This window comes from Bombus vosnesenskii, unplaced genomic scaffold (assembly GCF_011952255.1).
Source record: "Bombus vosnesenskii isolate JDL3184/JDL3185 unplaced genomic scaffold, Bvos_JDL3184-5_v1.1 scf7180000013302, whole genome shotgun sequence".
Lineage (NCBI taxonomy): Eukaryota > Metazoa > Arthropoda > Insecta > Hymenoptera > Apidae > Bombus > Bombus vosnesenskii.
Genome location: NW_022882951.1, coordinates 3273920 through 3286350, shown reverse-complemented (window position 1 = coordinate 3286350; position 12431 = coordinate 3273920). Strand labels below are relative to the sequence as shown.

The window sequence follows — 12431 nt, the reverse complement described above, 5'->3', positions numbered from 1 at the left end:
TTCAAGCACGTACGAATCTCTCGTTCTTCTTTTGACCAAAATCCCATCTACGAAACCATGTTCAGTTTGAACTACATAACCTACAAAATTTTAATACAACTTTTATCTCTCCACTTTCTCTATTCGCTGCCTCGAATTTATCGATTTATTTAATATACTCTTTCGACGTCCAAGTGCAATATAAAACTAAAACTCGTTGTTTCGGCATAGCAATAATAATAGCGGCGAATCGATAACAGAGAAAAATGTCAACGACGTTGGAAGACGCGCTATGCAGGTATCCACCCAGCTACCCATCGCGCTGTGAGTCTAGAAAAACCTGTTTCTCAACGTGTCCACCGTGTCCAAATATTCAGCCACCGACGAATGGCACGTCTTCGGTTCATTTTCAAGTTACCTACACTCGCAACGGGTATGTTGATGAAACATTAACTTCGAAAGGAATATACGAAGATACGATGATCACGGATTTCTTTCCACAGCCTCAAGTATTCGCCTTGCTATTATCCGCGATCGATATGCTGTCCACCACCAGAGATACCACCACCGAAAGTAGCCCCTTGTTACGCGAGATTGTTCGATTCTCGTGGAAGACCAATTTGTTTATACTTTTAATAAATTATTCTTTCGATATACGTAGAGAGCAATTTTCTATATCTGTCTATATTTTGGTCATTCCTCTTAACTATATCGTTACGTTATTGTTACTAGACGGGAACCAGATATCCGCTCATCCTTACTGCGTACCCTCAATCCTCTTAAGGATCCATCGTAAATCTCAGTAATTTGCTAGCTAAGACCGAACCTTATAAGACCTTCAAACCGTACAAATCTTTGTTTCTAAATCATTTTTTAAAGATTATCGTCTATTACGGCTTGACACGGGAAAGTTAATATCTCAGTAATTTGCTAGCTAAGGTCCTTCAGACCGAACAAATATCTTTGTTCCTAAATCTTTTTCTAAAGACTATCGTCTATTACGGCTTGACACGGGAAAGTTAATTTTTCTCGCGTACGATGCTTCCCATTAGCAACTTTCTATCGAGGGCGGCTAAGACCCTTCCTAGTCCATCAACCTTCGTTTATCCAATCGGAAGCAACGTATACTGCTCTCACTTTCCTGACCAAAATGTCATGAACAAATCCGATAATCCCGTGCGCTGGACACACCCGTTATTAGCTTTCCTCCGACACAGCATCGTCACTGTACCGTGCTTATTCTTCAACGTTAGAATAGTCGACAAGTCATTAAGGGGTTACTCCCCTTAAATCAATCATTTACTTAACGTATACATACTCAACAGTGTACCTCATAAGTGTTAGAAATATAACCTTACAACCCTGTTAATCGCAGCGTTATAGTATCTTAACCATCCCTGTTATCTTAACGGAAATCAGGGGATCGATCGACTCGTGGTGTCGATTATTATAATCGTAACGGGAATTTACGACTCCCGTTGACGTGTTTCCTCGCGATTGCGTCTCCCCGCGAAAATACATACAGGGTGGTTGGTAACTGGTGGTACAAGCGGAAAGGGGGTGATTCTACGCGAAAAAAGAGGTCGAAAATATAGAATAAAAATTTTTTTTTTAATTTTTCCATCTACAGACAACGATCTACAGTGAGATCCGTTATAACGAGACGCGATAAAGTGGACGCGTACCGAGCGAAAATTCAAAGTCGATTTTCTCGAAAACAAAGCCTCGAACGAAAAATTGTTATTCTATATTTTCGACTTCTTTTTTCGCGTAGAATCACCCCCTTTCCGCTTGTACCGCCGGTTACCAACCACCCTGTATATCTTTTCACGAAACTTCGAAAACAATAAAGAACAATTTGCTGTTACTTCGTGTCAGATAATTGGAGCGTATTCTACCTATCAAGCCCGCTATATCCGACAGAAAATTAACAGAACTCTTTCGTAATTCTTATAGTTTTTGTAGCGAACGCGACTTTAAACGTCGAGAAGAAAGGGGAGATTTCGTAGTTAGTCATGTTACTTTCAAGTAAAAAATCAAACAATCGAGCATACGTGTGAACATATTCGTTTAGTTATGTCAAAGAGGAAAAACAGAAGAAACGTAATCGATTCGAAGCAAATATACACAGATCTGCGTAAATTCTCCTTGTATCGAACAAATCCGATGAAAATTTGTTAGGCAATGCCGTCGATAAATCTCTAAGTCACGCGAAGCTGTTATTTCCTTTTTCGACAATTTATATCTAAAGATGCTGTAGGAAACAATCTCGATTTTCGTAGAAATAAATTCTCCGGATAAACATGTCTTGTCGCGAAGAAAAAAGGCGCACCAGCACTCTGCCTCCACCGTGTTATCATTGCAAGCCTCCGCCGTTCCGTTGTCCGAAATACGGCTGTCCACCTCCTCAGCAATACCCACCGCTAAAATGTCGTTGTCCTCGTTCGTGTCCACCTTTCGTACGTTTTAAAATGCTTACAATTTTTATTAACGAGACTGGATTTAACGTTAACCTTCTTACATATTTTACAAAACTTTCATTCTTCCTTCGATACGATAGAATTCTTCCTGTAGCTTTCTAAAATAAATTTTTACAATTTTCAACGACGAACGCGTTTTGTTTCGCTCCTAGGTATGTAGACAACGTCCAGAACCACCACAGAAACCACCCGCGCTGTACGTGGTTGACTGCTTGCCACCTCCTTGCCCAGAGCTACCTCAATGTCCAGCACCAAAAATAGAACCACCACCATCCTGCGTACGATACTGTATTCGTTGCACGTGCGATGGCTCGACTTACTCTCCGCTTTATTTCTCCGACCTACCAAAGTGTGAAATTTCTTCCTGCGCAAAATGCTGCTGACTGTCGAGCTTAAAGATCATACTGTATTTCGTACTTTTAATTCTTGTATCGTATAGATTATTAAAAAGCTGAGACTTTTTTGATAGCGTGTCATATATTGCGATCAAATTAATTCTATTTGGTTAAATAAATTGCGCGACTTTTGAAGGAGCGTTGATAGCAATGTTTAGTTTAATTCAATTGCTCGCTGTATATCTGCGTAATTACGATATCTGTATAACTTGCAATTTTGAGACCTATAGAAAGAATAATCTCGTTTCTTAACGAGATACCGATCTAGGGAGATAACTTCAGAGATGCTGCATGTTTTCAATGACGTCGTGACATTGCAAGGGCAATGGTGGTTCGCGCATATACGATAATATGTTGGAAGGTGGAGAAATGGCTGGCGAGAGAGGAGAAGAGGAAGTAAATCCACTAGGAGTACGTTAAATTAATAACTTCCGATGTCTTCCGATCGAGAGAGTTTTTTATTTACAATTCACAACGAATAAGAGTAATTTTTAGTTGTACAATTTACAACAGTATTGCAAACTTATCAAATCGGTTTATCAAGTTGAATTTCATAGCTTCGTCCTATCCTATTAGGAAAGTTAACCTTCGTAATTAACCTTCCTTCGTATCGGAATACGTTTGCAGCTTTACGAAGGTGAAAGAAATGAAAAAGGTGATAGGCATGGTAATGGAAAAGCTTTGCTTCCAAACGGCGATATGTACGTCGGACGATATTGCAAGGGATTGAGGCACGGTGCGGGACTTTACGTATTTAAAAACGGTGCTCGTTACGACGGTGAATGGAGACAAGGCGTTAAATACGGTCAAGGAACGTTTTGGTACCCTGATGGAACGCGATACGAGGGTAAGAAACGACAGATAGCCATTGGGCAAGGATGACGACAAAGGATGGTCGATTTTGAGCCTAACTAACAATTTAATAATAAATAAATGATGAAATTCAAACTTTTAAGCCTTTTTTCGTACTATCCGAAGCCTTTTATTTAATGAAATCTCTATCTTTCTCTTATCGTTTTAAAGCACGATTCACATTTTTAAGTTTTTTTTTTTTATTTAGTCGTTTACGTTCACGATTTGTCCGATTTGGACATTTGGTAGAATTTTTTGGCTGTTTGATTATCATGCGGGTGGCTACCCTCAGCAGGATACCACCTTCGTGTTTGTTAGGTTATATCCTTTATGAGATCTGGCATTTTTAAGTGGCGTGAATTTTCCTCCGTAACCATACAGGGTGATTCGTAAATAAATGTTCATGCTTTAGGCAATGAATCTACGTATTAAAATATGTAGCTAAGAACCGTACGTTCTACGTTCTGCGAATTATGAACGATCGAAGAAAGTATCGGAAGCGTCTGCACGTCTTTGCGCCGAAGACTTTGAAAAAATTTTCTTTGGTCATCCATAACTCGAAAATCAACGTACGTACAGACGTATGTTCGTACGAAGTTTTTCACGCGTTCCGTAGGTGAGTGGAAACGTGACATGAAATATGGTTTTGGCGTATATTATTACGTAAATGGCGACGTTTACGAAGGTTCCTGGAAGAAAAATTTTCGACACGGCATGGGATCTTATCTTTACGCCGACACGAACACGAAATTTATGGGCACGTGGATCAAAGATCGTATGCAAGGGCCTGGGCAATTAATTCACCCTCGACATCGATTCCACGGATTTTGGCAACTGAATTTGGCGAGTTAATATTTATACGAATTATTTCCAAAATGTTTTATTAATACGTTACTATATATATTAAAGCGTGGATAAATACTAATAAAAGTGTAACGTAATAGCCTTATGGACGCGGCTGCTTCACTTTTGAAAACGCTTGCATGCAACATGGACACTACGTGCACGTGAAAGATCCTGATTACGACGAGACAAAGGAAGAACCTGTCGAGGTGAGAATTCGTTTTTTAAGATATTTATCTTTCTTACGTAAGGATAATAAATATTCGATTCAGCAAGGACAAGTAACTGAACCTGCCACGTTAGAAGCCGAGGCTGGCGAAGGAAATAAAAAATTAGAAGATACCGAGGGTGTGAAACTGGAAGAAGCTAAACCTGAGCCATTTGAACCGCTTGCTTTAAAGAAAGGCGTTATCGCATTATGGCGAGCCCGTTGCATTACGCCGTATAATGCTGATTTATTGCCACCTGAGCCAGTACCTCTACAGGAGGAGGTGAGATATGCATAATCAATTGGAATTATATATATGTACACGGCGTGCTCGTTCCTTCTTCACTAAACCATGCTTATATATAAACGTATACCGCGCAACTATTCCACGATATTCAGATTTCAAAAATTTGCTTCAGCGTGCAGAGATTCGCTTTAAAAAAATGCAAGTAGAACAAACGAACCATCTGAAATAATTGCTTAGGCTTTCAATGAATATTTCCAATTATTTCCATTTTTATCTGACTGATTGTCGATGCTGTGTTTATTAATAAAATCGCGATACCCGCATTCGGAATCTCGCTTTATCTTACGCAATACATCCGTTTTTGTAATTCCGTAAACAATTGAGTCACTCAACGAGCTATCTGTGATGAAGCTTCGCAAATACGAGTTCCTTTCGTACAACTCTAATAATGAAGGATAATCGATATTTTTTCATTCTAGTTTGATTGCTTAAAAAATATTTAATTTCTAGGTATCTGTGGACTCTCTATTAGATAGGTGTTCGGAAGATTTAATAATGGCACCGGAACGGTACTTAAAGTACGAAGACGAATACGAAGGTGAAGGCGGCCGTTATTACGAAGACGCTGATTATCCTGGATCGTTCGTTGAAGCAATTTAATTAAAAAAAATCAACGTTAAACGTGAAATAAAAAATATTAATTTTTTCCTTCGATTATAAACTTTTGCGCCATTTGTTAAAGAATCAAGCTTTTCTATGATCTAATTTCAATATTATTTTCTTACCGAAGGTGATAGCATTGTGCGCAAGGAGGAAGGTTATACAAATTCGCTAAAATATTTCTCACAATAACAAATAAAAGTATAAAAAGATAATTATAATACAATATAAACTTATACATGTTCGATACCAATTTTACATGTGGTTAGGCAAAAACGCAACGTGTTTTTAAGCACTTTATTTAGGAAATTATAATAATAAATGTGCGTATGTGCCCATAATATCAGACAATGTAAAGAACTTATTTTACAGGCACACGTAGGTCTTGTTTGGAAGTTTCATTTGACGAAGTGTTTAAAGTATATATGTAACGTATATGTGTACATACGTAAGGTGTATTACATTGAATATCAGCAACAGATATAACGAGGATATGTTTTCATAATATTAGCTAAGCGTACGCTCAACGATTGCAGTCTATTCAGCTTTACTCCAAAGATCGATTTAACATAGTTTTAGATACGCAAATGATTTGTGTGTTTTCTATATGTATTCTTGAAAGCGCAAGCTCGCTAGTATCGTTCGATTATTTAAGTTTTCTTTTTTATTTCTTTTTCTCTTTTATAACGTACAAGCGTGTGTATTTCAAAATTACGTTCGTCGATGGAAACACGTAAATATTCAGATACATAGATAGATAGATATATATATATATATATAGAGAGAGAGAGAAAGAGAGACGGAGAGAGAGAGAGAGAGATATGATTTCGAAATATATTTACAACATTTGGTTGAACCGGACATAAATAGGAAGACGAAAATGCTGCTTTGAAAAAATACAAATAGTACAGATTAGTTCATAAGCCATATGAAAGTGGAGAACATTTTTTTTTACATTAATAAAACGTCGAGGAATACATTTTGCTTTTCCAATCGAAAATTCTCCATCCTCCACTATATTAACCTAAATACCAATCAAATACGAAGATTTCTTAAAAATTGTTCTTTCTGACGGCACTAATAAATACTGGCATTCAAATAGTTTCGAAATACTAAAAGGAGCATGTATTTTAATATACATATGTATATTTTATATATATATAGTTTACTCCTTAATCTTCAAACGAGTCTTTATAAAACGGTTATTCGACTACATTGACATAAAGCCTCAATGAAGGTCGAAAGGTTTTAAAAGGACGGAGGAGAGGGCAAAGGAATAAAAAAACGTGTTTTGCGAAGTATCGCAGTCTTTCAACAATAAGCTATTATACAAGTAAATGTAACCATTTTCACTTGTAAAAGAACAGCTGCTGTTTAATTAGACGCCACAATATGAATGTCATGAATCAACACGTTAATGACGGCATAATTTCTCGTATATGTTATCACAGTCCTCGATGACACTTCCGTGTTAGAATATTTTTTTCTCTCTTCTTTTTATAACACGTCCCGAGATTCTACTCAAGTTAAGAATTCGAATCGGATGTTGATACGAGCGACCAATATTTCGATAGCAAAATACTCCGTTTTACGGTTTTACGATTTCTTGGCACAATATCAAAAAAATTCGCATTTGTTGCGAAATATCCACAGCCCTGAGTCGATTAAAACATCATCGACTACTTTTACTTCCGTCTTTCCTTTCCACTTTTTCTACATATACACCAATTTTAAGAAAGATTTGACCTAATTCATAGCAAAAGTCGCCTTAATTAATTAGACATTGAAACGCAATCGAGTATGCTTCAAAAATCAGGGAACGTTGCGACGATTGCAAGCATCAAATTTTGGAATTCGAACGCATTTTATGTGCATTTTAAATGTGCAAACGATCCGTTTGTAGATTGTTGTTTTAAGCATCTCAGGTACGTAAAGCGTGGACGTAATTTTGTGCCCTGTTATAACGTGATTTTTGTATATTCACAAAAAATGTTTGTTTTCAATTTGTCGTTTTGTTCCCAAAATGATAGATTTCTGAACGACTGTTTCTCTCCTTTAAAATGACACCATAGTGTTTTACATTAGATCGGGCGGTGGTCTTTGAAACGCGATGCTTGCTACTGAAATGCTGCAAAAGCCAGCGGTTATCACTCCCAAAAATATGTAAACCGCCGTAATTAGCCAAAAGGCGAATAAATACAATGTTTTGTTACAGTATTTGCCAAGAGATGGATCGTAATTTGGCTCATATTCCTTATATACCCACATCGAGCCTGTGGGCAAACACAGAGTATAAAAATTGGAAAATTATAAACACCCAAAGAAACATTTGATTCGTATATTTGTGTTACTAACCTATAATAAACCAGCCAAGCATAAAACAATTAATTAATGTTTGCGTGGGAGTTTGTCGCATTCTTTCCTCGTCTCGTTCTTCCTGACGTTGACGTACTCTTGCAGATAAATGCAACAACTGCTTGAAAACACCAAAACCACCACCCACTAATAAATAAACAGGAATATACTCTCCTTGTGGGCAATCATAAAGATAAATTCCTCCAATGACCACCATACATATTGGAACTACTATTGTTACTCCTAAGATAATAGTACATCCAACTGCAACCATTGAAATACAAAATTAATAATCCTTGTAATAAAACCTAACAAAATATTAATTCACATTTTTGCTTACTAGTGCCTAGAAGTAAAACAATAATATTTTTCAAAAAGTCAAACACTCCTTTTGAAACTTTATGAGCTTCCCTCATACGACCAAACAATGAATCATAAGACGGAGGTGGAGCTAAAAAATAGAAACAATCGCTTCTTCAACATTCCAATCCTATAAATTGTTATTCAAAATTAAACCGAACAAAGATTTCTCTGCAATGATATCGTAGAGAATGGGATGGTAGAGATATTGTCTTCGCTTCGATGAAATTGCAGAAACAATTCGAGACAGACAGAGATACGTATTCTGTTAAGAATATTATTTACCATTTGGATCTATGGCTTCTTCATAGGTAGGTGGTGCACCACAATCGTTAGTCAGAGTCGATGGGTGTCCCAGAGGTAAATTAATATTGTGATACGAAGGTGGAGGGGTATAACAAGTTGATGCTATCTCAGTACTAGGATTTACATTTTCACTGGTACTAACAAAATTACTTTGATTTATTTGACTCAACGGCATCTCTTCGCGTATGTTGGTTGCTTGAAGCCAATGCATAGGGTTTGCATTAAAGATTACTCGATGATTCGCCGTTGTCGCAACTGACAACAGCACGCATGTATTTTTCTAACCTATAAATAGCTCAGGCTACTTTGGTATCTGTTCGTGCGTCGTTTAAAACTGCATAATATTAAAATATGGCACAAATTCTTAAAAAAGATACAAATCGCGTAATTGGGATCGATTTTATGCGCTTTCGGCTATAATTGGATTGTTGATTCAGTTAAAGAAAAATAAACAATTTCAAGTACAACGTATATGCTGTTGAAAATTTCTCACAACGGTGATTTGTTCGAAGTTCACTGAACGAGCAGAAGGTAAAAATTATGCAACGTTCAGTTTCATTTCAAAAGAAAAAAAGATATATACTCTAGGAATGCACAAGAACTGTTACACCCCCGTTTCAGGAAACACAAAACAATGTTATTACACGAACCGGCATCTACATTTGATTATGCCCACTTCTGGTTAAGCAAACCACTGCAAAATCGTTGCACCGCAAAAGCATGCAACATTTCTTATCGGGTTTATAACATAACGGAGTTATCTTCAAACTCCATTAATTCGGCAATTTGCATTTGCGCTACGATGCCCACAATAAACCATGTGCGACAGACTCTGTATCGAATACTTGCTATATCAATTAGTATCGATGATATTCGATATAGGTCGATTTTCAATCGAGATCTCAATCCTAAGTGCGGGACTATTCGAAATTATAATCTTTAAAGCGCTTTAGATAATTTAAAAAATTAGTGCATGCGAAACGTTTTTCAGAAATTTGAATATATCGAGTTAGGCAATTTACGAATCTAAAAATTTTTCTCAAATTTTATTTGTAAAATGAAATTTTTTCAAATGTCGATATTATAATAGGAATTTGATCTGATAGAACTGAAATCTCCATTGTTATTTAATCTGAAATCTGAAATCTGAGGAAAAACGAAACACTAACGAAGTAGACGTAACATCCTACAGACTATTCCCCATAATCTCGTTAAATAACAGACATAAAAATTGATGCTTAGATATCTTATTTGTTTTTCTTATTTTCTACAATATCATACACGATATTTTTTCTGCGCTCAGTTTTACTTCCCGCGATTTCGTGTTTGATAAACTATAAAAAGTCACGCAACCATAATTATACTTATTTCGATCTACTTATAATGTTAAAAGAACGCGATTGTTAATGATCTATTATTTCGAAACAACCAATCATAGCGACAGCACAGTACACAGAAGGTTTTTTATGCCTTTAAATATGAACCGAACACCACTTGGAGAACATACAGATTTTGCTAACAATTGTTGAACGATCTCTGTTAAAAGCCGTCATCATGAAGTTATCGATTGAAAAATTATTATCAGTGGTTATTCTGTCTATTGTTTCGTTATCGCATGTCAAGGTAAAGATTGAAACAATTATATAAATCCACAGTATCGAATATATAATATAGTTCTAGTAGTTATAATTTTTTCTTTATATTTTTTAGGCCATCAAAGTTACAATTACCGATTTTTACGTAGATGTCCCAGACAACGACTTAATCGATTCATGGAGTCCCAGCCTATCGGATAATCTTATTTCTTCACAGATTTCTGTCAAACAGGATTGTCCAGGTGAAATAGAGGTATATCTTGATTTAAATATTGTTTAATTTCAACGTTATTATTTACTCTTATTCGGACTCTACCTTCTCCGCTTCGTCACCTCCATTCCTATCATCCTTCCTAAGTAAATTAGATAGTTATCTACAAAAATTTAATATATTTTCTAATTTCTTTATAAAGCTTGTTAATGCGATAGGTAGCAATATTTTGATATTCCATTTTAGGCCGATATAACGATTTATAACGGCGATGACGTAATTAATGAAATGAACAAGAAATTTGATAAACCAATGAAGGAGTTGGAAGGCTATGATATATGTGCGTCGATAGATACCCCAGGTTCGGAAGATGATTCGTGCTCTTTAGCACAGGTAAGAAGTTTATATACATATAATACAAAATATTTCATCAACTTTTTAAAATCTCTTTTTTTTTTTGAGTCGAATGTTGCATAATTACATATTATATATAAAATAATATATATTAATTATATCGATAGGAATACTAATTATATATAACCTATATGTATAACAGCACAAGTTATACATATAGGTACCTCTTTTTTTTTTAATTTACGTATTCATATATTACATATACATAACTTAAGCTGCATATTGATATTAAAATGTGGTTTTCATCATCTAGGGTGAACAAGCACTTTCAGATTGCGATGTAAGCGAGTTTTTCAGCAGTATGAACCCTGGAGATTATGTTGCAAAATTTGATTTCAAGCAAGATGACAATCTAGTTTCTACTGCCACACTAAAAGTAAAAGTAGAAGCTGAGCAGTAATAAAATATTCGATTTCGTTCGAAATTACACCACCAGATATCTTTCAACGTTTATATTTATTATATCCAATGCATGATTGTAATTATTGGTTACTTAATGTTGTAAAAGTAACTCCTATTTTCTTTGGATAATAAAGATATTAGCATACACACGGATACTTAATTTTAGGTTTATGTTAACTTTATTTTTCATATATACATATATGCTCCATTTTGTAATATAAAAATTGTAATAAAAAATTCTTTACCATTGTTCAAAATGCATCATTTCCTCTATTATTAATTGTAAATATTATATAAACACTTATAATCAATCTCCATTGTTCTTCGCCGGACACATTTCAAAAAGCTCAACAAAATGGCTTGTTTTTGAAAAAGAGAGATAATAACAAAGCAAAAAGTGGAGATACAAGAGAAGTATGCTAACTTTACTTATATTCCCAAATCTTATTTTATCCGCTCTATACTTTTCTTCTGCCAACGCCTGTATGAATTCTGACTGGACTGCCATCTTTTGTGAATCATCGAGTACATTCTGCTGCGAGGCAATAACAAATAGTACCATTTTAGCGTAATAATATTATTATATATGCTAATAAAGTAACATTTAAAAAATTCTCTTTATCTATTTACACTATATCACGCAGATATTAGTTTTGAATAAACTAAAAATACCTACTTTGATATTACTATTTCTTCCCACATTTAATACATTTGATGAATTATTATTCTTTTCTATAGCAAAATCCCATTATTATTTTAGTATATTACATATATGGCAATGTGGCTAAAAAATAAATAATAATAAGAATAAAATTATTAACAGATAGATGACATAAAATCTTACTAATGAAATGGTAACTCAATTTTGTATTTTTCCTTGGACTCATTAGTTTTTGAAATTTTAGAGGTAGACATTTGATCTTTCTTATATTCCTAATATTTATTTCTGGTGATTGATATACATCATGCTGTTATTTTAAGAGAATAAATTTATTAAGTAAATTATTAAATAACATTCAATATAAAATTTCCCAAAACGTAATATATTTTATCATTAAACTTACTTTATTATTTTCTAATTTTTCTACTTTTTGTAAGCTGTCAGTGAGACCTGAAATAACAAA

The 12431-nt window shown here is 35.0% G+C and overlaps 4 protein-coding genes and 1 long non-coding RNA gene across 6 annotated transcripts; 3 read left to right on the top strand and 2 right to left on the bottom strand.

Moving 5' to 3' along the window:
• Positions 1-1765: 1765 nt before the first annotated feature.
• On the top strand, positions 1766-3137 carry LOC117234217 (small proline-rich protein 2G-like). The gene is made up of 2 exons (XM_033495206.1): positions 1766-2438; positions 2612-3137. Exons 1-2 carry the CDS (start codon positions 2283-2285, stop codon positions 2840-2842), a joined length of 387 nt encoding a protein of 128 aa, XP_033351097.1. The 5' UTR covers positions 1766-2282; the 3' UTR covers positions 2843-3137.
• Positions 3138-3177: 40 nt separating this feature from the next.
• On the top strand, positions 3178-6005 carry LOC117234215 (radial spoke head 1 homolog). 2 transcript variants are annotated; one of them, XM_033495202.1, is made up of 6 exons: positions 3178-3265; positions 3482-3701; positions 4323-4549; positions 4651-4758; positions 4822-5040; positions 5515-6005. In XM_033495202.1, exons 1-6 carry the CDS (start codon positions 3206-3208, stop codon positions 5662-5664), a joined length of 984 nt encoding a protein of 327 aa, XP_033351093.1. In that variant the 5' UTR covers positions 3178-3205; the 3' UTR covers positions 5665-6005. The 2 variants fall into 2 exon arrangements, with proteins under 2 accessions (XP_033351093.1, XP_033351094.1); XM_033495203.1 differs by having other exon boundaries at positions 3216-3265; positions 3431-3701.
• Positions 5948-9533, bottom strand: LOC117234216. The gene is made up of 4 exons (XM_033495205.1): positions 8665-9533; positions 8360-8470; positions 8020-8283; positions 5948-7937 (listed from the first exon to the last, which is right to left on the bottom strand). The coding sequence occupies exons 1-4, from the start codon at positions 8894-8896 to the stop codon at positions 7741-7743; spliced, it is 804 nt and encodes a 267-aa protein (XP_033351096.1). The 5' UTR covers positions 8897-9533; the 3' UTR covers positions 5948-7740.
• A 598-nt stretch (positions 9534-10131) lies between these two features.
• Positions 10132-11467, top strand: LOC117234040. Its single transcript, XM_033494872.1, has 4 exons — positions 10132-10308; positions 10396-10533; positions 10738-10884; positions 11159-11467. Exons 1-4 carry the CDS (start codon positions 10240-10242, stop codon positions 11303-11305), a joined length of 501 nt encoding a protein of 166 aa, XP_033350763.1. The 5' UTR covers positions 10132-10239; the 3' UTR covers positions 11306-11467.
• Positions 11468-11685: 218 nt separating this feature from the next.
• LOC117234042 lies at positions 11686-12057 on the bottom strand. Its single transcript, XR_004493468.1, has 2 exons — positions 11984-12057; positions 11686-11842 (listed from the first exon to the last, which is right to left on the bottom strand). It is a non-coding gene; the product is annotated as an uncharacterized LOC117234042 (long non-coding RNA).
• Between the last annotated feature and the right edge of the window lie 374 nt (positions 12058-12431).

What these genes read in the sequence shown, in the direction of transcription:
- LOC117234215 (XM_033495202.1), top strand. Translation starts at nt 3,206, where the DNA reads ATGTTGGAAGGTGGAGAAATGGCTGGCGAGAGAGGAGAAGAGGAAGTA. An exon ending in CAAAGGAAGAACCTGTCGAG is followed by an intron (nt 4,759 to 4,821) that starts GTGAGAATTCGT and finishes TATTCGATTCAG; the next exon opens with CAAGGACAAGTAACTGAACC. An exon ending in CAGTACCTCTACAGGAGGAG is followed by an intron (nt 5,041 to 5,514) that starts GTGAGATATGCA and finishes TTTAATTTCTAG; the next exon opens with GTATCTGTGGACTCTCTATT.
- LOC117234217 (XM_033495206.1), top strand. Translation starts at nt 2,283, where the DNA reads ATGTCTTGTCGCGAAGAAAAAAGGCGCACCAGCACTCTGCCTCCACCG. An exon ending in CTCGTTCGTGTCCACCTTTC is followed by an intron (nt 2,439 to 2,611) that starts GTACGTTTTAAA and finishes TTTCGCTCCTAG; the next exon opens with GTATGTAGACAACGTCCAGA.
- LOC117234040 (XM_033494872.1), top strand. Translation starts at nt 10,240, where the DNA reads ATGAAGTTATCGATTGAAAAATTATTATCAGTGGTTATTCTGTCTATT. An exon ending in TTTCGTTATCGCATGTCAAG is followed by an intron (nt 10,309 to 10,395) that starts GTAAAGATTGAA and finishes TATATTTTTTAG; the next exon opens with GCCATCAAAGTTACAATTAC. An exon ending in ATTGTCCAGGTGAAATAGAG is followed by an intron (nt 10,534 to 10,737) that starts GTATATCTTGAT and finishes ATTCCATTTTAG; the next exon opens with GCCGATATAACGATTTATAA.
- LOC117234216 (XM_033495205.1), bottom strand. Translation starts at nt 8,896, where the DNA reads ATGCATTGGCTTCAAGCAACCAACATACGCGAAGAGATGCCGTTGAGT. An exon ending in AGAAGCCATAGATCCAAATG is followed by an intron (nt 8,471 to 8,664) that starts GTAAATAATATT and finishes TCTATTTTTTAG; the next exon opens with CTCCACCTCCGTCTTATGAT. An exon ending in TGTTTTACTTCTAGGCACTA is followed by an intron (nt 8,284 to 8,359) that starts GTAAGCAAAAAT and finishes CAATGGTTGCAG; the next exon opens with TTGGATGTACTATTATCTTA.